Source organism: Leptodactylus fuscus, chromosome 1 (genome assembly GCF_031893055.1).
Source record: "Leptodactylus fuscus isolate aLepFus1 chromosome 1, aLepFus1.hap2, whole genome shotgun sequence".
NCBI classification, from domain to species: Eukaryota; Metazoa; Chordata; class Amphibia; order Anura; family Leptodactylidae; genus Leptodactylus; species Leptodactylus fuscus.
In genome coordinates, this window is record NC_134265.1 from 230,674,887 (window position 1) to 230,695,027 (window position 20,141).

The following is a 20,141-nucleotide window of genomic DNA, read 5'->3' on the forward strand; positions in this document are numbered from 1 at the left end:
AAAAGCCTCCTAATGGAACTCTATTTGGAGACGGATTCGGCGTCAAAAAAACTGTGTGCCCTGACCCTAAAGGTGTTTTCCATCCCCAAATGGAGTTTTTAATTCTTAAATTCTTTCACCTGAATCCAGCATGTCAACTCAGCCCCCAGATAGATGAATTAGGGTCACCTGAATCAAATGGTGTTTTCAACTTGTGAATCCATTGCTATTACGGTTTCTGTCATCATGCAAATTATTTGGTGCTACAAGGCCATTACCGTTGCTCCAAAGAGGTAATTAATATGTGAATAGGAGCAGACTGTATCCTGTGGCTAGGTTATCAGTATGAAAAATGCGTTTGGAGTTGGGAATAACTACAGTTACTAACAACCTGACCCCACCACTTAGAGAACAGCAGTGTCAGACTTTTGGTGCCTGATAATTGGCAAGTTGTAGAGGGACTTAAAGAAGAAATGATTCAGTCACGTAATAGAAATTGGGCTAGATTTGTGATTGTATTAAAACTCGTATCAAAGGTTATTTTTCTTAGTGATAAAACTGCAAATATGAGTGTACTATACATCTTTCTTCTTTTCATGCTCATTTTGTATTCTAAATAAAATTTATAGATCTTGTTACTGATGAAAATAATAATCTAGAGATGGTACTAGAGAATCTTACTATTTTTAACTATATTGGTGATATTTAGTTTTCTCATAAGTTGTTTTGGGTGATACAGTAATAGAATGTTATTTTCACTGAAGGAGTAACTAAAATGTAACTTTTATTGGATCCGTTAAAACAATTATTTCAAGGATAAATTAAGTCCTAAAAACACCAAAATATGGGTGGCTGAACCTTTTAATAGTATGTGTGGTCTAAATATACACCACTTCAAATCCTCCCACAGGTCTCTGCCCAACCTCACGTCAAATAGAAGCCTCAATACAAAAACTCCAAGGCTCCTTCAATAACAAGACATCTAATCAGAGTCCCATAGATTAAATGAGAACCCTGACTTAAAGGCATTCATATTGTGAGCACCTAGACTCAATCTCTATTCTTAATAAAATGGTTATAGAGAGTTTGCCCTACATCCTTTTATCCCCTCAACATGTTTCCCTAGCCCTATTATGGGCTGTTCATCAGGAGGAGCTTCAAATGGATTGTCTGCAGGATTTGTGATAACAATCACAGTTCCGCTGCCCTAGATGGTAGGATAGGGTACTTGGATGTAATGCATGGCATTACACTAAATTGTGACATCCCTCAGTGATATTTAAGTAATAGAATGTTGTTGGACATTTCTTTGATGGATTTGAATGATTTGACTTTTATCTGCAGGTTGGATGTGGTGCTATTGGCTGTGAAATGCTGAAAAATTTTGCACTACTAGGGGCTGGCTGTGACTCGCACAGAGGTTTGGTGAGTAAATAGACCATATATAAGAATTGGAAATGTCACCCCTGATTTATAGGTTTTTGGGAAAACTTATCCCTTGGAAAAAATGTTTTTCTGTTATACAATAAGCTTACTCCAATCATGTCACAGTTGTAAAAGGTACCATTATGGCTGTGGGATATAGTAGCACGGAGTGTACTTGCATGTACACTTCCGGTTCGTACAGTCCTATGGGAGTAAAGTTGACAGCTGAGTAAGAGTGCATGCCTGTTTCCACTCCTTTGCACATGCTTGTCACCTTTCTATGCGACAGCTTCATACTATTGATGAGCTGGTGGGAAACAACAGGAATTTAGTTAGGTTTTACTCATTCTATCAGGGCAATTGAAAACATCCTACAAATTTCCTGTAATTCAATTTGCAGTAAATGTGATGTCTAATGTAGTTGCCTACAAATTTCATCTGTTGCAGAAATTGTGTTCTTGGTTTTTTTAGCTTTTTTTTTTTTTATTTATTTTTTTATTTTTATTGGGTCTCTATTGTTCATGTGGTTGTCAATTTTATTAGGTTACTTAAGGAAACAGAGAAATACTGGTGAGTATTCCTCACTGGCCTAAGTTAGGGTGGGTTGAAACTATCATTGTTAATGTTCTTTGCTGTCATAGGATGACAGCAACGGATATTAACTGTAGCAGAGTAACAGACACAGGTCTTCCATCATGTTTGGTTATTTTTGTAATGGAAGAAAAAGTTGTGCATGCAGGACTTTTTAATTCTTCAGAAATGGGAGCAGACATTGATTGAGAGGGCGCAGAGCGTAGCGTTAAAATGTCATACATGGGTTTCTGGTTAGCATTGTAACCTTGCAGTGCTGGAGTCCTAAGTTTGAAGCATGGGAGGAAACTGGAGTACCTAGAGAAAAATACAAATTCATGGTGGATTCAAAGACATTCTGATAGGGAATGTAGATTGTGAGCTCTATATGTGACAGTGTTGTCAATATCTGTAAAGCCCTGTGGAATATGAATGCGCTATACAAGATTAAAAATAATAAATACTTGGCTTGTTAAACTGAATATATACCTTCACCAGAATGACTAATGGAAAGAAAACTGCTTTTTCTGTGTTTAGATTACTGTAACAGACCCTGACTTAATTGAGAAATCCAACTTGAACAGACAGTTTCTCTTCAGGCCTTATCACATTCAGGTATGTTAATGTGAAAATGTTAATCATTAGGCCATGTTCACACATTATATAATTTCAAGAATCTGCACACAGATCTGCATGGGGTAAATGTGCAGCAGATAGAGCATTATCCAGTTTTCATTTTAGGGTGTACACAGAGGGCAAGTTGACAATTATAAGTACTCACATGCTGATCCTGGTGGCATTTTTTTATTTTATTTTTTTTTCAGTGCTGATTCTCGCGCGGGGTCCGTGCCAGAATCAGCACCAACTTCCTCCATGTGAATGCACCCCTAGTCCTTATTCTTGGTTTGTTTGGTTTTTAAATTGGTTATCGTTGTTATTATTATCCTGATCTCCGATCCTGCTCACTCCTGCAGGGTGGAGAATTTAGCATACTATATGTTCTAATTGGTAGCTCACTAATCTCAAGTGACTGGTTTTATTCTTTCTGCCTCAACAAGAGAATAGGACATAGGTTTCTGGGACACAGAATAGAACAGAGGACCTTTCACCACCTCCTACATGTACAGCTCTTTATATAATTTAATAGCTGTTGTTCCACTGATTCTGTCAGTCACAAATTTCAGTCTAGTTCTCACAATTCCCGAGCAACAAGCGCAGGTAGTTTTAGTGCCTGATATGCTATTTAGCCTTTGTACTGTCAGGAAGGCGGTGTCAGGCAGGAGCAGACATGGGTGTGATTCTGAACTCTGACACTGGCTGCCTCTAGCTCCACCTCCTGCCTGGCACTGCCCTTCTGACATTAGAGCTTAAATACCACATCAAGTATATATAACATCACAATATTATAACAATATAACATCAAAAGTAATTGCGCTTGTTGCTCAGAAATGTTGGGGACCAGAGACAAAATTCCCACTGTGCTGGAATCGGTGGAGCTGATAATAATATAAATATAAAAATATATATATATATATATATATATATATATATATATATATATGCAATTGTATGTCTTTTTTTTTGTATTGTTAGAAACCTAAAAGCTGTACTGCTGCTGCTGCAACTCTAAGCATTAACCCGGAGTTGAAAATTGAACCACGTTTGGATAAGGTGTGTCCTGCCACAGAGAATATCTATACGGATGATTTTTATAATAAACAGGACATCATTGTTACTGCACTGGATAATGTGGAAGCCAGAAGATACGTAGACAGGTAGCTGTACATGTAACATTTTCTATGTCTGACACAGATCAATTGATTGAGCTATGTGATTATGTGATGTATTTTGTGTACTCAATTATTATGGTTTTATTTTTTATATAGTCGCTCTGTATCCAATATGCGCCCTCTGCTTGACTCTGGGACCATGGGGACTAAAGGACACACAGAAGTGATTGTACCTATGTTAACAGAATCATATAACAGTTATGTAAGCGCTGCATTTGAAATTATATTATATATTTTTTTTTTAGTAAATTGGTGAACTATAAAGTACCCATCCAACTTTTCAACCCCCTTTGCACCAGAACTGTCAGAATACTGTATTTTAATGTCTTATACACACAATCCTCATTCTAATAACTACTCCAGGGAACTAGTGGGTTACAATGAGATGAAACACGAGACAACTTGGTGTAGTAATGATGAATAAAGTGAAAGGTAGGCCAAAAAGCTTCCCCACTTAAGCTTGCTGTGCTGTAGTAGGCACCCAACTGTATGTATGTGTGTATATATGTATATGTATGTATGTGTATATATATATATATATATATATATATATATATATATATATATATATATATATATATATATATTAATTATAGATCAGCTGCAGTGTCCCACATGCAAAAGGAAGGGATAGACAGGTAAACAGGAGTGGAGATTCCAAAATGTAACATGAGGAGTATTGCGCTGCTGATCTTGTACAATACATATCAGAAAAATACAGATTAATCCAGATATCCCATTTCAGGAAATTACTTTCTTTCATTATGTCAATTCTAAAACACATGTACAAAAACAAGTAATAGTAATTCAGAAAAAATTACAATGATTAAGATAATAAAATACCATATGAGTAGGAAAAATTCAGATTAAGGGTCCATAACTAGTAAATATTTGATAAATATTCAATTAAAATTATGCAATGCAATTCTTAAAAATAACTAGTTCAAATGAAATTCATAGGTCATAGAGGATTCATAAATATCATTAAAATCAATATTCTTATAGAGAAGATATTTGAACACCTGGAGCCTGCTAGAAAAGTCACATTAATGGCTTCAGATGCTACATTCTGCTGTTCTGATAGTGACAAAACCCTTCAGACACTGCTGTGTCTTTCAGGTAAGATCTAACCACAGCACAGAATGAGCAAATAAATAACTTTAACAGTCTCCTTCTCCCCCATCCACTCTCCATAGAATTCTGTGTTTAAGTTAAATTCAAATACAGACTCTATGTAAACAAATAATCTGAGTGAAAAGAAGTAGAAGGAGGGCAGCATAACAAGGATACAGATTACGCTGGGTTTACACCAGCGTCTGGACTCTGTTATCAGGCTTCCGTCTTCTGCATGCAGAAGAGGGAAACCTGTCATGCCGAGTCCGGCCGTGAGCGCTGGTGAGCGTTTTATGCTGTCCGCGGCGAAACCGTTTTTTTTTAAATCGGACACAGAGTACTGCATGTCCGACTCTGTGTCCAGTTTAAAAAAAAAAACTGGTTTCGATGCGGAGAGCATAAAACGCTCACCGGCGCTCACGGCCAAACACTTTTCAAACCCATTCAAATGAATGGGTTTGAAAAATGCCGGCAGGTTTTCGTCTCCTGCCCTGTTTTGTGCAGGAAACGGAAACCTGCAGAACGGAGTGCCGGGCGCAGATGTGAACGAGCCCTTAGATGTATTAGTTTCTTATATTTACATGTTCCATTAGTTTATGAAAAGTGGTTTTATAATTCATAGGTATCCTTTAAAGAGGACCTTTCATCACTTTTGGGCACATGCAGTGTTATATACTGCTGGAAAGCTGACAGTGCGCTGAGTTCAGCACACTGTCGGCTTTCCCGATCCGTGCCCGGTGTAAAGCGCTATCGGTCCCGGGACCGTAGGGCTTTACAGTCAGAAGGGCGTTTCTGACCATTAGCCAGAGACGTCCTTCTGCCTCGCGGCGCCTATCGCGCTGTACTGTGGAGCGGGGAGGAACGCCCCCTCTCTCTGCTCGCACAGCTCGTCCGTAGACGAGCATTATCAGGAGAGGGAGGGGGCGTTCCTCCCCGCTCCACAGCACAGCGCGATTGGCGCCGCGAGGCAGAAGGACGTCTCTGGCTAATGGTCAGAAACGCCCTTCTGACTGTAAAGCCCTACGGTCCCGGGACCGATAGCGCTTTACACCGGGCACGGATCGGGAAAGCCGACAGTGCGCTGAACTCAGCACACTGTCAGCTTTCCAGCAGTATATAACACTGCATGTGCCCAAAAGTGATGAAAGGTCCTCTTTAAGAATACATAAATACCAAACCAAAAACATAGCACCAAAGGGAAGCAAAAGAAATATAATGACAAGTCTCAGCTCCCTAATACATGGGGCCCTCCTTACTTTGTGTCCTTACCACAATATCTCAGAACCACACAAAACTGCACAATAAACTAGGTAAGTATGACACTCAAAGTAAACAACATCAGAAAAACCATAATTCAGTATAGAAATATAAATTTATTTCGATAATACATATAAAGTACATGGACATATTCAGAGATAACACAAGCCTGTATACAAAAAGTAGCCCATCACACCAAATGTCCATATGTATAAAGCCATAAAAAGTTTCAATATATGGGATCGGACCATATGCAATAATTATCACTATAGTAATTAAATAAATATCAATATTAGAGTCAAAAAGGTGGCATTTGCATAGGAATAATATAAAGGACTCAGTATTATGGCCCGCAAACTTAAGGGGCAAGGGTTTGACTCTTTTGTATATATTTTTTTGTTGTTGTTGGCTATTAGAAATCATAGAAAGATATTTTAAAGTGATTCTCGTGTTTTTATGTAGCGGGATCCTCCAGATGAAGAAATCCCATTTTGCACTTTGAAGTCATTTCCAGCCACCATTGAGCACACAATTCAGTGGGCCAGAGATAAGGTAGGGGGATAACCAATAATCGCCATTTATAGTCATTTGTGTCTTCTTTATATGCTTTGCTCTAATTCATTTTATTGGTTTTTGTGCACATTCAGTTTGAAAGCTCTTTTACCCATAAGCCATCTCTATACAACAAATTTTGGCAAACGCATTCAACCGTACAAGACGTCCTACAGGTATGTATGTTGTCTTTGCGCATCCTAGGCTGCTACACATATGTGCAACTTGTTAAGTCAGTTAAGCCTTGCTCCACTTGGGCGTATTTGGTCTGTGAAATATGGACTGTATGTCAGCTATATTTTCAAGGTTAAATATTAATCATCTGTGATGTTAGGAATCCCTGCATCTAATCAGCATTATTATTAGAGATGAGCGAGTAGTACTCGATCGAGTAGGTATTCGATCGAATACTACGGTATTCGAAATACTTGTACTCGATCGAGTACCACTCGCTATTCGAATGTTAAAGTTTGATGCAGAACCAGCATTGATTGGCTGAATGCTATACAGTCGGCCAATCAATGCTCGTTCTTCTCCTACCTTTAGAAGTCTTCTCCGTGCAGCTTCCCCACGGCGTCTTCCAGCTCTGAATTCACTCTGCCAGGCATCGGGCCTGGGCAGAGCCGATTGCGCATGTCCGCTTGTAGTGCGGGCATGCGCAGTCGGCTCTGCCCAGGCCCGATGCCTGGCAGAGTGAATTCAGAGCCGGAAGATGCCGCGGGGGCGCTGCAAGGAGAAGACTTCTCGGAGGATCCAGCCCGACCCTCACTCGTGGACTTGGTAAGTATAATTTGATCGAATGTTGCCTACCCCTGAAACGAGCATTTTCCCCCCATAGACTATAATAGGGTTCGATATTCGATTCGCGTAGACGAATATTGAGGGGCTACTCGAAACGAATATCGAATCTCGAACATTTTACTGTTCGCTCATCTGTAATTATTATCCCATACTGAAAAGTTAAGTACATTATGGAACTATAGTTAAAAAGGAGACAGGGACTCCAAGTAGTCTGGGTAACCTGCTTAGTGTTCAGTCCAGAAAAAAAGTTCAGATACATTTAGAAATCACAAAATGACTGGTGAAATCTTGTATGTGACTCATTCCGATTGCCAAGGTATGTGCACTGAAGCTGGGAGTACTTCTGTTCGGTCTCCTGAATTCTAACTCATGTGTAGTGATAAAGTCAGGGCAAGTACAGTACATCAAGCTTACGTGCCCTGGTAACTTTCAGCAGTGATTCTATTGATATCAGATGCTTTTTGGCATGTAAGTCAGTGACCACAGCAAGCGTTTACTACCACAACAGCCGTATATATGTATTACTAGCATCATCGCTGAAGCCAGTGGTTTGGCTTCAGCAGTTATGTGGATACACAGCACACCAAAACTGCACACAAATGAAGAAAAGACCAGCGGACACCGCTGTAGCATTGCAGCTGGATCGGCCTCCACATTTAACCCTGATGTTTGCCACAGTTAGTGTCTGGTCATAATAATCGTATAATTTCTTGCCTTTCTTCACAGAAAATAAAGTCTTGTGAAAGCTTAGAAGGCTGCTTCCATGTGGTTAAACTACTAAGCAGGAAACCCCGGTGCTGGTCACAGTGCGTGGCACTCGCAAGATTAAAATTTGAAAAGTATTTCAATCATAAGGTGAGTGAAACTTAAGAGCTTGTCCACACACACCAATAAACTTTGGGGCAGATTTAATATGTATTGTACAAGTCAAGAATTGTTGTGAAAATCAAATCAAATTATTATGTTTTCTTTTTTTTTTTTTCTTTTCTGTACCACTCTTGACATTTTTTTTTTCTTTTTAACAAAGAAGTGGTAGGTGGGGGCCATGGGCCATCCCAGATTTATAATCATTTTATGCCACTTTACTGTGTGTAATTGTGAGTGTGTAATTGCGCGAAGCCATTCTGGAACATGCGCTTCATACCCGTGGGGCCACAAATGTGAAAACCAGTGTTCAACATGCCGCACTGCATAGATCACCCCCATTGTCTATGTTCATCACTTTGCTTAGTCATGTATCCTCACCGGTTATGTATAATTACTGTATTTAGTTGATTCTTTTATATTGCATTTAAAGAGGACACGACTTTAGTTGAATCTGTTTTGGCAAATTCTTCTATTCTTCATGGTATAACATGGGACATCTTTTCTTATGATACTGAATTATGCAGTTCCTCTGTTATTCCTCCTAAAATTTATGAATTAATTGATTGAAAACTAGGGGTTGGCTCTTCACCGGGCAGACAGGGAGGAGGAATCCCAAGGAAAAAAAGGGGGACCCCAGGGGTAACCTCTCAGACCACCAGATGAAAGGTCCAATCGCCAACTGCTGCAGGAGATTCACATATTCTCCTATCTTTTCATGCTCTGTCTCAGAGGTTCTCAAACTTATTTTGTCAACTGGCCACTTTGAGAATCATTTATTTTCTAGCACCCCCTAATTTTTTTTTATTTTACCGCATCTTAAAAATCACAATCATTTAGTTTAATTTTAATTATAGCAGCCATATGAGTCTTATCCTGTTTCTGAGGTCAAAATTACATTTTCAATGAGACTGTTTTAATAAGAGCAATGAAACACAACTTTATAAATAAGATTTAGAAAAACTTTTATTCAAATAAAACCAAACATTTTAATTTTATAACTAATCTATTGTCAAGGGTAAGGCTCAGTTCACATCTGCATTTGGCAAATTTGTTTGAAATCAGTACTTAACCTCTTCAAAAACTGATTTCAAACGGTCCAGAGATGAGCGAATAGTATTCGATTAAATAGTAGTATTTGATCGAATACCTCTCCTGTATAGTTGTTGGTGTACTCTGTCGAATACCACGCGTGAAAAAAAATCAATTGCCCTCCCACCTTCCCTGGTGCTTTTTTTAAAAACAATAACTATGCAGGGGAGGTATTCGATCGAATATACTCGCTCACCTCTACTGTCTGTATGTAGTCAGCATGTAATCAGTTTTTGACCAATCAATTTTTTTTTTTTCTTCCCCCTGCTTCATTCTGAGCATGCGCAAAACGGACACAAACTGATTTGCTATCGGTATGTAATCCGTTTTCCGTAGACCTCAAAACAAAGCGGATTGGTTGCTGTCCGTCTGGAATCCTTAGGCCCGGTTCACATCTGCATTCTGTATTACGTTCATGGAGTCCGCTTGGGGACCCCCAGAATGGAATTCTGAAAGCATTGGCAAGTGGGGAGATTATGAAAGCACACAGACCCCATAGAGTATAATGGGGTCTGTGTGTTTTCCGTGTGGTGTGAGAGAAAAATACTTCATGAACTACTTTTCTTTCCGCATGACTCGTGCAGACTCTGCGTGGAAAGCACATGGACTCCATTATAGTCTATGGGATACGTGTGCTTTCACTGCTCACCACTTACCAATGCGTTCAGAATTCTGTTCGGGGGGTCCCCAAGCAGACTCCCCGAATGGAATGCCAAATGCAGATGTGAACCAGGCCTAAATCTCTTTTTTAAACAAGTTTCTTAATATATTCCAACACCCCCCAATTTTCTCTGTGTCCTTTACCGCCCCCCTGTAGACCTCCAGCATAAGGGAGAAATACTGCTCTTCAGGGGCTATAGGGTCACCCCATCTGTAGACCTCACTCGTGGGAGTGGGCTCACCGGCATTCTGTTCTCCGATTTGGAGACCGGTGGCTGGCAAGGCAGTCTTTTGCAGAGCACTGCACCCGCTAGTGGCATGACGAGTGTAGCGTAAAAGGTGAAGACCATTCTGCACCTGAAAGAAAAGAAAAAAATAAAAACAATGTAAGACAAAAGGGCCATATTTGGGTCGTATCTCCCTCCTATGGACACTAGGTCAAAATTGACTAGCACAGTGTCCGTGGAGAGGATATAGCCTAGAGGAGGAGCCAACATATTTTGCTACCACTAGTGGCCTGGCCTATACCCATGGTGCTGTGTCCCCCAGTGAAATAAGTGAGAAATAAAAACATTAAATAATAAAGAAATTAAAAAATTAATAAATGATTGCCAACTGGGGTGCCGCAGCACAATCTAGTGGGGAAATGGCCTCATGCATCCTTTTAACTACATCGGCATTCTTAGGATGCCGATTTAGTTGAATAGAATGGAGCAGCAGGACTTTTTCCTGCTCTATTGCACATGCATCAGCTAGTGATGCTTGCTGCATCAATCTGCAGAGGAAGAGGATCACAGAGCGTCAGGGACCGATGATGGCTAAGTGGTGGTTGTTTGTTTTGTTGTTTTATTTATATAACACAACTACGGTGTGGGGCCACTAGAAGACATTGTTAGTTGTGCCACTTGGGGGACATTACTAGTTTTGAGGGGGTGACTGGAAGACTTCACTTGCCTGGGGGTCACTGGGGACATTATTACTTGTCTGGTTACAATCAGGTGCCACTGGAGGCATTATTACTTGTTTGGGGTTACTGGAGAACCTTACTTAGTATTCTGGGGTGACTTGGAAACACTTGATTTCTGAGGGCCACTGGGGAACATTATGAGGTGTCTGAGGGCCAGTGGGGAGCATTATTAGGTTCTAGGACCACTGGGGGACATTACTTGTCTGAAGTTCACAGGGGACATTACTACTTGCCTGGGGACCATTGGAGAGTATTACTACTTGCCTGGGGCCAGTTTGGAGCATTATTTGCTGTCTGGGAGTCAGTGGGGAGCATTATTAGTTGTCTGAGGGCCACTATGAAGCATGTACTGTGTGGTGGATCACTGGGGAGCATGATACCATGTGGGGCCATTAAGTTTGCTTGGTGATGGTAGCAGGTGACTGTTTTTTGTCTGTGCTGGGTGGAAAGTAAAGGATGGTGTAACTTAGAGGATGCATTCACATGACACAGTTGTGATGCAGTTACAATTTCAGAAAAACTGCAACAACATAAAATGCATGCAGATTTGATGCTGTTCCAGCTGTAATTTCAAAAATTTCTCAAAAAAAAAAAAACAGAATTGTAATTTTTTTTGTCTTTTGGAAAAAATTTGTTGGGAAGTCAAACAAACTAGTAATTGTAAATAAGAATGTCTGTCCGCTGATCATTGAGATTATACTTTTATTCAGTTCTATTCTCTATTTTTATTTCATAGGCTCAACAGTTATTGCATTCATTCCCTCTTGACACTCGGTTAAAAGATGGCAGTAAGTACCCGCTAATAACAATAATAAAATGGTCATACAATTGTTTTCCTTATAACTGTTGGATGTCATTTTGTAAAATATTTCAACTAAATGCTTTCGATCTTCAAAATAACTTATGTCAGCTCTCATTTGTGGAACATCATGGGTATGTTCACATGGAGTTTTTTTTACAGGCTAAAAAAAAATCAGCGTCTGGAATTTGGGGGGGGGGGGGGGTGTTGTGTTTTTGTTTTGTTTTTTTTTTTTTGGGGGGGGGGGGAGTTTGTTTGTATTTATATATAAATCTGATGCATTTGATGTGGTATTTTACTCCAGCACATTGTTTGGATCTGGAATATTCACTTTCAAAAACAGCGGCAAAAAAAAGGAGCTTTGTTCTTTCTGTCTCCCATTGATTTCAATGAGTTTTTCCAGGCAGAATCCTTCTGAAGATAGGTCATGTCGATATTTTATGTTAAGGGAAAAATGCTTATCTAGAGGAAACATACACATTTAACTATACCAAGCTTTAATGTTATTCAAGGATTGCAGCATTTCAGTTGCAGACTGAAAGATTATTATGATGGCAACTACACTATATGAACACAACCATTGGGATATCTACACGTTACAACTACAAGAGATTTTATTAAATCCATAGTTTTTAATATGGAGTTGATCCCTTCTTGCTACATGCACTGCCAACAGAAAATGGCCTTCTCCAAACTGTTTGCACAAAGTTGGAAGCGTACAGTTGTCTATCATGTCTTAGAATGATGAAGTATTAAGATTTTCCCTCACTCGGGCTTGAGGGGGTCTCCAAGCATTAACCAAACCATAATCCATCCATCAATCCGCCAGATAGAGATGTATTCATTCATCACTCCCTACAGTACATTTCCACTGCTCCAGAGTCCTATGACGGTGTGCTTTATACCACTCCTTCCAATGCTTGGTGATGTAAGGCTTGCATTCAGCTGCTCCCCCGTGTTATGAAGTTTGCGGTTTTGGGGCTGATGTTAATGCCAGTTATTGAGCCCACTAAGCATTGGTGATATTTATGCACTGTCCCTCAGCACTTGGTGCTCTGTAACTACGAGTTGTTCCTAAACACTTCCACTTTTCAATTATACCACTTACAATTGACTGACATATCTAGAAGAGATGAAATTTCACAATGGTGTCCTCATGTTACAGTGCCACGCCGTAACACCTATGACAACACAACTGAAAAACGCCTGAATTCAGTGCTTACTATACTCCATATTGTGTATGTTATGTTAATTTTGGACTGCACTTTTGAGAGTGCGTCCCACTTTCTGTAATAAATTTGCCATATGTCCAGACTAGTTACTGTTCTGTCTCATTCAGATCAACATACTTCTATAATGCCTCATGTGAATAGGTTAAAAGGCATTTTTTTTTTTATTTTTTTTATTTTTTTTATTTCTAGGCTTTTTTTGGCAGTCACCAAAGCGACCACCTACTCCAATAGAATTTGATATACAGGATCCATTGTAAGTATATATTTTGTTAATTTTTGTATGTGGAAGAGTCTCTATATATTATATACATTGGGCTTAAATAGAAGTGCATAGTATAGTTATAATACCGTATAATGTCTCAGGCAGCCTGTAATAGAACTGTATGGATTTTACATTATACTGCAATGCGTTAGCGTTCCGCAACCCAAGATGGTCTAAAGAGTTTAAAAATATATATACACACACAGTACAGACCAAAAGTTTGGACACACCTTCCCATTCAGAGTTTTCTGTATTTTTATGACTATGAAAATTGTAGATTCACACTGAAGGCATCAAAACTATGAATTAACACATGTGGAATTACACTCACCGGCCACTTTATTAGGTACACCTGTCCAACTGCTCGTTAACACTTAATTTCTAATCAGCCAATCACATGGCGGCAACTCAGTGCATTTAGGCATGTAGACATGGTCAAGACAACCTCCTGCAGTTCAAACCGAGCATCAGTATGGGGAAGAAAGGTGATTTGAGTGCCTTTGAACGTGGCATGGTTGTTGGTGCCAGAAGGGCTGGTCTGAGTATTTCAGAAACTGATAGAAAGGCAACAGTGACTAAAATAGCCACCCGTTACAACCAAGGTAGCCAGAAGAGCATCTCTGAACGCACAGTACGTCGAACTTTGAGGCAGATGGGCTACAGCAGCAGAAGACCACACCGGGTGCCACTCCTTTCAGCTAAGAACAGGAAATTGAGGCTACAATTTGCACAAGCTCATCGAAATTGGACAATTGAAGATTGGAAAAACGTTGCCTGGTCTGATGAGTCTCGATTTCTGCTGCGACATTCGGATGGTAGGGTCAGAATTTGGCGTCAACAACATGAAAGCATGGATCCATCCTGCCTTGTATCCATGGTTCAGGCTGGTGGTGGTGGTGTCATGGTGTGGGGAATATTTTCTTGGCACTCTTTGGGCCCCTTGGTACCAATTGAGCATCGTTGCAACGCCAAAGCCTACCTGAGTATTGTTGCTGACCATGTCCATCCCTTTATGACCACAATGTACCCAACATCTGATGGCTACTTTCAGCAGGATAATGCGCCATGTCATAAAGCTGGAATCATCTCAGACTGGTTTCTTGAACATGACAATGAGTTCACTGTACTCCAATGGCCTCCACAGTCACCAGATCTCAATCCAATAGAGCATCTTTGGGATGTGGTAGAACGGGAGATTCGCATCATGGATGTGCAGCCGACAAATCTGCGGCAACTGTGTGATGCCATCATGTCAATATGGACCAAAATCTCTGAGGAATGCTTCCAGCACCTTGTTGAATCTATGCCACAAAGAATTGAGGCAGTTCTGAAGGCAAAAGGGGGTCCAACCTGTTACTAGCATGGTGTACCTAATAAAGTGGCCGGTGAGTGTATATACTTAACAAAAAAGTGTGAAACAACTGAAAATATGTCTTACTAGCTTTTACCCGTGACTTCGTGTGCGGTGATTTGAGAATTGGGCGGACACAGACGTGTGAAGCGGTAAAAGTGCTTTTAAAAAGTTTGGTGGGCTAGCAAATGTGATGTGTTATATTGTGTATGTAGTGATAAAGACAATGTGATGTGTTGTATTGTGTATGTAGTGATACAGACAATGTGATGTGTTGTATTGTGTATGTAGTGATACAGACAATGTGATGTGTTGTATTGTGTATGTCGTGATACAGACAATGTGATGTGTTGTATTGTGTATGTCATGGTACAGACAATGTGATGTGTTGTATTGTGTATGTAGTGATACAGACAATGTGATGTGTTGTATTGTGTATGTAGTGATACAGACAAAGTGATGTTGTATTGTGTATGTAGTGATACAGACAATGTGATGTATTGTATTGTGTATGTCGTGATACAGACAATGTGATGTGTTGTATTGTGTATGTCGTGATACAGACAATGTGATGTGTTGTATTGTGTATGTAGTGATAAAGACAATGTGATGTGTTGTATTGTGTATGTCATGGTACAGACAATGTGATGTGTTGTATTGTGTATGTAGTGATACAGACAATGTGATGTTTTGTATTGTGTATGTAGTGATACAGACAATGTGATGTTTTGTATTGTGTATGTAGTGATACAGACAATGTGATGTGTTGTATTGTGTATGTAGTGATACAGACAATGTGATGTGTTGTATTGTGTATGTAGTGATAATATAGTGGAAAGCTATATGTAAATGTGAGTGAGTAGAGTGAGGGCTACTCCTGAGGTGACAGTAAGGAGTGTGCAGGGAGTGTGCAGGCAGGTTGAGGCAGGAAATGCCAGGCGGTGTGTGTGAGTCTATAGCTGGGGCTAGGAGTCCTGCTTTTGTGAGTCTCCTGCTAGAAAGCCATGTTGTTTAGTGGCACCAAAAGTAGCCTGTGACTCAATCCTAAGGGAAAACTATGTTTGTGGAAAATTGCACGCAAATCCGTCCAGGCGTTTTAACGTGATTGAGGAACAAACATCCAAACTCACAAACATCCAAACTCACAAACATCCAAACACACAAACTTTCACACTTATAATATTAGTAGGATATTCTAGGTTCTTCAAAGTAGCCACCTTTTGCTTTGATTACTGCTTTGCACACTCTTGGCATTCTCTTGATGAGCTTCAAGAGGTAGTCACCGGAAATGGTTTTCACTTCAGAGGTGTGACCTGTCAGGTTTAATAAGTGGGATTTCTTGCCTTATAAATGGGGTTGGGACCATCAGTTGTGTTGTGCAGAAGTCAGGTGGATACACAGCTGATAGTCCTACTGAATAGACTGTTAGAATTTGTATTATGGCAAGAAAAAAGCAGCTAAGTAAAGAAAAATGGGTGGCCATCATTACTTTAAGAAATGAAGTTCAGTCACTCCAAAAAATTGGGAAAACTTTGAAAGTGTCCCCAAGTGCAGTTGCAAAAACTATCAAGCGCTACAAAGAAACTGGCTCACATGAGGACTGCCCCAGGAAAGGAAGACCAAAAGTCACCTCTGCTGCGGAGGATAAGTTCATCCGAGACACCAGCCTCAGAAATTGCAGGTTAACAGCAGCTCAGATTAGAGGCCAGGTCAATGCCACACAGAGTTCTAGCAGCAGACACATCTCTACAACAACTGTTAAGAGGAGACTTTGTGCAGCAGGCCTTCATGGTAAAATAGCTGCTAGAAAACCACTGCTAAGGACAGGCAACAAGCAGAAGAGACTTGTTGGGGCTAAAGAACACAAGGAATGGACATTAGACCAGTGGAAATCTGTGCTTTGTCCAAATTTGAGATCTTTGGTTCCAACCACCGTGTCTTTGTGCGATGCAGAAAAGGTGAACGGATGGACGCTATATGCTTGGTTCCTGCCATGAAGCATGGAGGTGTGATGGTGTGGGGGTGCTTTGCTGGTGACACTGTTGGGAATTTATTCAAAATTGAAGGCATACTGAACCAGCTACCACAGCATCTTTCAGCGGCATGCTATTCCATCCGGTTTGCGTTTAGTTGGACCATCATTTATTTTTCAACAGGACAATGACCGCAAACACACCTCCAGGCTGTGTAAGGGCTACTTGAACAAGAAGGAAAGTGATGGGGTGCTACGGGGCTTGATTGGGTTCAGGTCTCCACAGTCACCAGACCTGAACCCAATCGAGAAGGTAAGCATCTCTGGGAACTCCTTCAAGACTGTTGGAAGACAATTTCAGGTGACTACCTCTTGAAGCTCATCAAGAGAATGCCAAGAGTGTGCAAAGCAGTAATCAAAGAAAAAGGTGGCTACTTTGAAGAACCTAGAATATAAGACATATTTTCAGGTTTCACACTTTTTTGTTAAGTATATAATTCCACATGTGTTAATTCATAGTTTTGATGCCTTCAGTGTGAATCTACAATTTTCATAGTCATGAAAATATAAAAAAACTCTTTGAATGAGAAGGTGTGTCCAAACTTTTGTTCTGTACTGTATATATGAGTCCAGGGGGCACTTCATAGGACCTTTTTCAACTCTGTAGTAGCATCAGCCGCCATCTTCAGAGTGGCCTGCTTGGGGGGAGTAGCATACCAGCCAGGGATAGAAATAGACTTGACAGGCTGATTAGAAGGGCCAGCTCTGTCCTGGGGAAGCCCCCTTGACCCTCGGCAAGTGGGTGACAGAAGGATACTGTCGGTGGTGAGCTCCATGCTAGAGAACAACTCCCATCCCAAGCATGAGTGATAGCACTGGGCAGTATTGTCAGTGACCGACTGCTTCACTCCAAGTGTGAGAAGGATCGCTATCAGAAGTCTTTCTTCCCTGCTATGGTTAGGCTGTACAACCAACATGGAGCTAAGTGGAGATCATTCCATACAGAGAACTGAAAGATCCTGAAGTTGTGATATCCCTCTTATTATCTTCTTCACCTTTTATCTGTACCTACTGTTACTGTAATGCCTCTACCATGGAGTTTTTTTTGTACTTGTAGTTTGTATTTGATATTATTATTGGATTATCTATGCTCCTGTAACACACTGAATTTCCCCTTGGTGGGACTATAAAAAGATTTATTTTATGATTGATATATATGTAAACTTAAAACCAAAACCCATAAGACTAGGATAAATTGTTGCAGAGGGAAGGGGTTAAATGATCTTTGGTCTTGTATCAGCCATCTTCCCAGATCAGAACGTTTTAATGCTGTAGCTAATTGTTGTGTAGAATTTCTGCCATTTTAACTGCAATATCAGTATGATTGCTCACAAAATGTTCTAACTGTATTGTTTGCCTAGACATTTCAGCTTTATACTCAGTGCAGCCAAATTGTATGCAGAAGTTTATAGCATCAAGTTTACTGAAAAGGTAAAGTGCTCTTCCAAATCATTGGGGGCTTAAAGAATCTATTTTCTTTCTATTTAGTTGTCCAATTTGTGCTTCATTTTTCATTTTGTCATTTATTTATTTAATTTTTTTTTATTTATTTTTTTACTGCGCTGTATATGTTCTTGCTAAAGCAGTGATAGAAGCTGTGCGTGTGGAGAAAATGTCAGGGAGCGATGATTGGGGTTTAGCTGGATTTGATTATAAATGTTTTTACATACACATGAAAATATCACATTCACAGAGTCTGATATTGAAAATGGAGCATAAACACCTCATGAGACTGCTGAAATATTTCTATTATCTACAGATTATCTATGAAAAACAAGCAAGCATGTGCTTAGAACAAGGTCATGTTCAGCTAGGCAGCCAAGCAGGAAGTTAAAATTGCACAGAGGTTGCACATAAAAAGGACCTTTCACCACCTCCACCAATTCAAGTTCTTAGTATCTGTTAGTAGTCTCTGCTACACTGATTCCAGAATAGTTGGATTTTTTTTCTCCAGCCTCTCTGAGTAACAACCGCAGTTAGTTTTGGTGTCTGATGTGCTATTTCTTCTCTATAATGTCAGAAGGGCAGTGTCAGGCAGGGGGTGTGTGATTCAGAGCTCCAATCAGAGGAAGCCAGTATCAGAGCTCAGAATCACACCCCTTTGTCTGCTCCTGCTTGACACCGTCCTCCTGACAGTACAGAATATAAATGGCACATGAAGCACCAAAATAACAGCATTGACTGCTTGGGAACTGTAAGGCTAGAGAGAAAAAACTCCAACTGTGTCCAAATCAATGGCTAGATGCTGGAACTGATGGTGGTGATAGGTCCTCTTTAAAGCGGCAGCACATGCAGGCTTGTTTTTCTTAGGGAATATGTTATGGTGCATTCACACGGAGTAACGTGCCGCTTGACCTGGCACATATACGCCGTGTGAAATTTTGAGCGCCGTATACGCTCCCATTGATTTCAATGGGAGCCTGGATCGTATACGCCGCGTTATTTTGCGGCCGCAAAATCATGGCCGCAAAATAACGCGGCGTATACGATCCAGGCTCCCATTGAAATCAATGGGAGCGTATACGGCGCTCAAAATCTCACACGGCGTATACGTGCCAGGTCACGCGGCACGTTACTCCGTGTGAATGCACCCTAAGTCTGTCATCAGGAAATTAGGTAGATCAATAAGCCCAGAACCTTGTAGAGGTGATTCTCCCATTAAAACATGGCTGTCTTGGTGACAGTCTCTCTATAAACAGTCTATCGAGTAATTTTATATTTAAAGACTATGGCCATCCATGATCAAAGACTTCTTCAAAGAGTACTTATCACATGTACATAAGGATGGGTTCACGCTACTGGTATAAATGTCCTTTGCTTTAATAGGTTATAGGATGAGAGCAACAGACTTTAACAACGATATGTCTGATGCAGATGCACCATCGTCTATCTGTGTTCACTAATGTAAAAAAAATTAAAATAATGGAAGCTTTTTTTGTCATCTTTGCTATTTTTCATTGAAGTATGGCGTGTTTTAAAGCTATACTAACTGAAACTAACTTCTGAAACGTGGAGAGAGGACATAGAACTGCATAATAACATGACTTTAAGCAAGTGTCAGTATTGCTGGACACATGTACAGTTCAATGACACTACAGAATGCTTTGTGAGTCTCTTTGTGAGTGGTTAAGATATCCCTCCAGGTTTTGTGAACTTCAGAGTACGGATTTAGGGCTACACTCTACAATTTTTACTCTACATTGTGAACCAGTAAAGTCTGGGGCTATGTCAACATTAGCTTGGAAGTCTTAAAAGCGCAGGGATTTACAAGCTGAAAGAGGAGGGCCCATGCAAGATTTTTATTCCCATTCAAGGAAACCAGTAGAAAAACAGCGATGCAAACAGCCCTACTACGTATTAAAGGGCAGTCTCACAAGCAACCTTTTTTATTTTTC

At 40.2% G+C, this 20,141-nt stretch overlaps 1 protein-coding gene and 1 long non-coding RNA gene across 3 annotated transcripts in view; one reads left to right on the plus strand and one right to left on the minus strand.

Annotated features, from left to right (window-relative positions):
* LOC142216375 (uncharacterized) overlaps positions 1–13,900 on the minus strand; it is a 72,993-nt gene extending 59,093 nt beyond the window's left edge. Inside the window, exon 1 of the long non-coding RNA XR_012717342.1 lies at positions 13,675–13,900. This is a non-coding gene — a long non-coding RNA (uncharacterized LOC142216375). The remainder of the gene's footprint in view (positions 1–13,674) is intronic.
* UBA6 (ubiquitin like modifier activating enzyme 6) overlaps positions 1–20,141 on the plus strand; it is a 344,476-nt gene that overhangs the window by 26,129 nt on the left and 298,206 nt on the right. For both annotated transcript variants that reach the window (XR_012717326.1, XM_075283775.1), the window contains exons 17-26: positions 1,324–1,404; positions 2,512–2,589; positions 3,568–3,749; positions 3,861–3,966; positions 6,597–6,686; positions 6,782–6,862; positions 8,214–8,342; positions 11,807–11,858; positions 13,291–13,354; positions 18,108–18,177. Coding sequence is in view for 1 of the 2 variants with exons in the window: in XM_075283775.1 (XP_075139876.1) it covers positions 1,324–1,404; positions 2,512–2,589; positions 3,568–3,749; positions 3,861–3,966; positions 6,597–6,686; positions 6,782–6,862; positions 8,214–8,342; positions 11,807–11,858; positions 13,291–13,354; positions 18,108–18,177 (933 nt within the window). In the remaining variant the exon portion in view is untranslated. The remainder of the gene's footprint in view (positions 1–1,323; positions 1,405–2,511; positions 2,590–3,567; positions 3,750–3,860; positions 3,967–6,596; positions 6,687–6,781; positions 6,863–8,213; positions 8,343–11,806; positions 11,859–13,290; positions 13,355–18,107; positions 18,178–20,141) is intronic.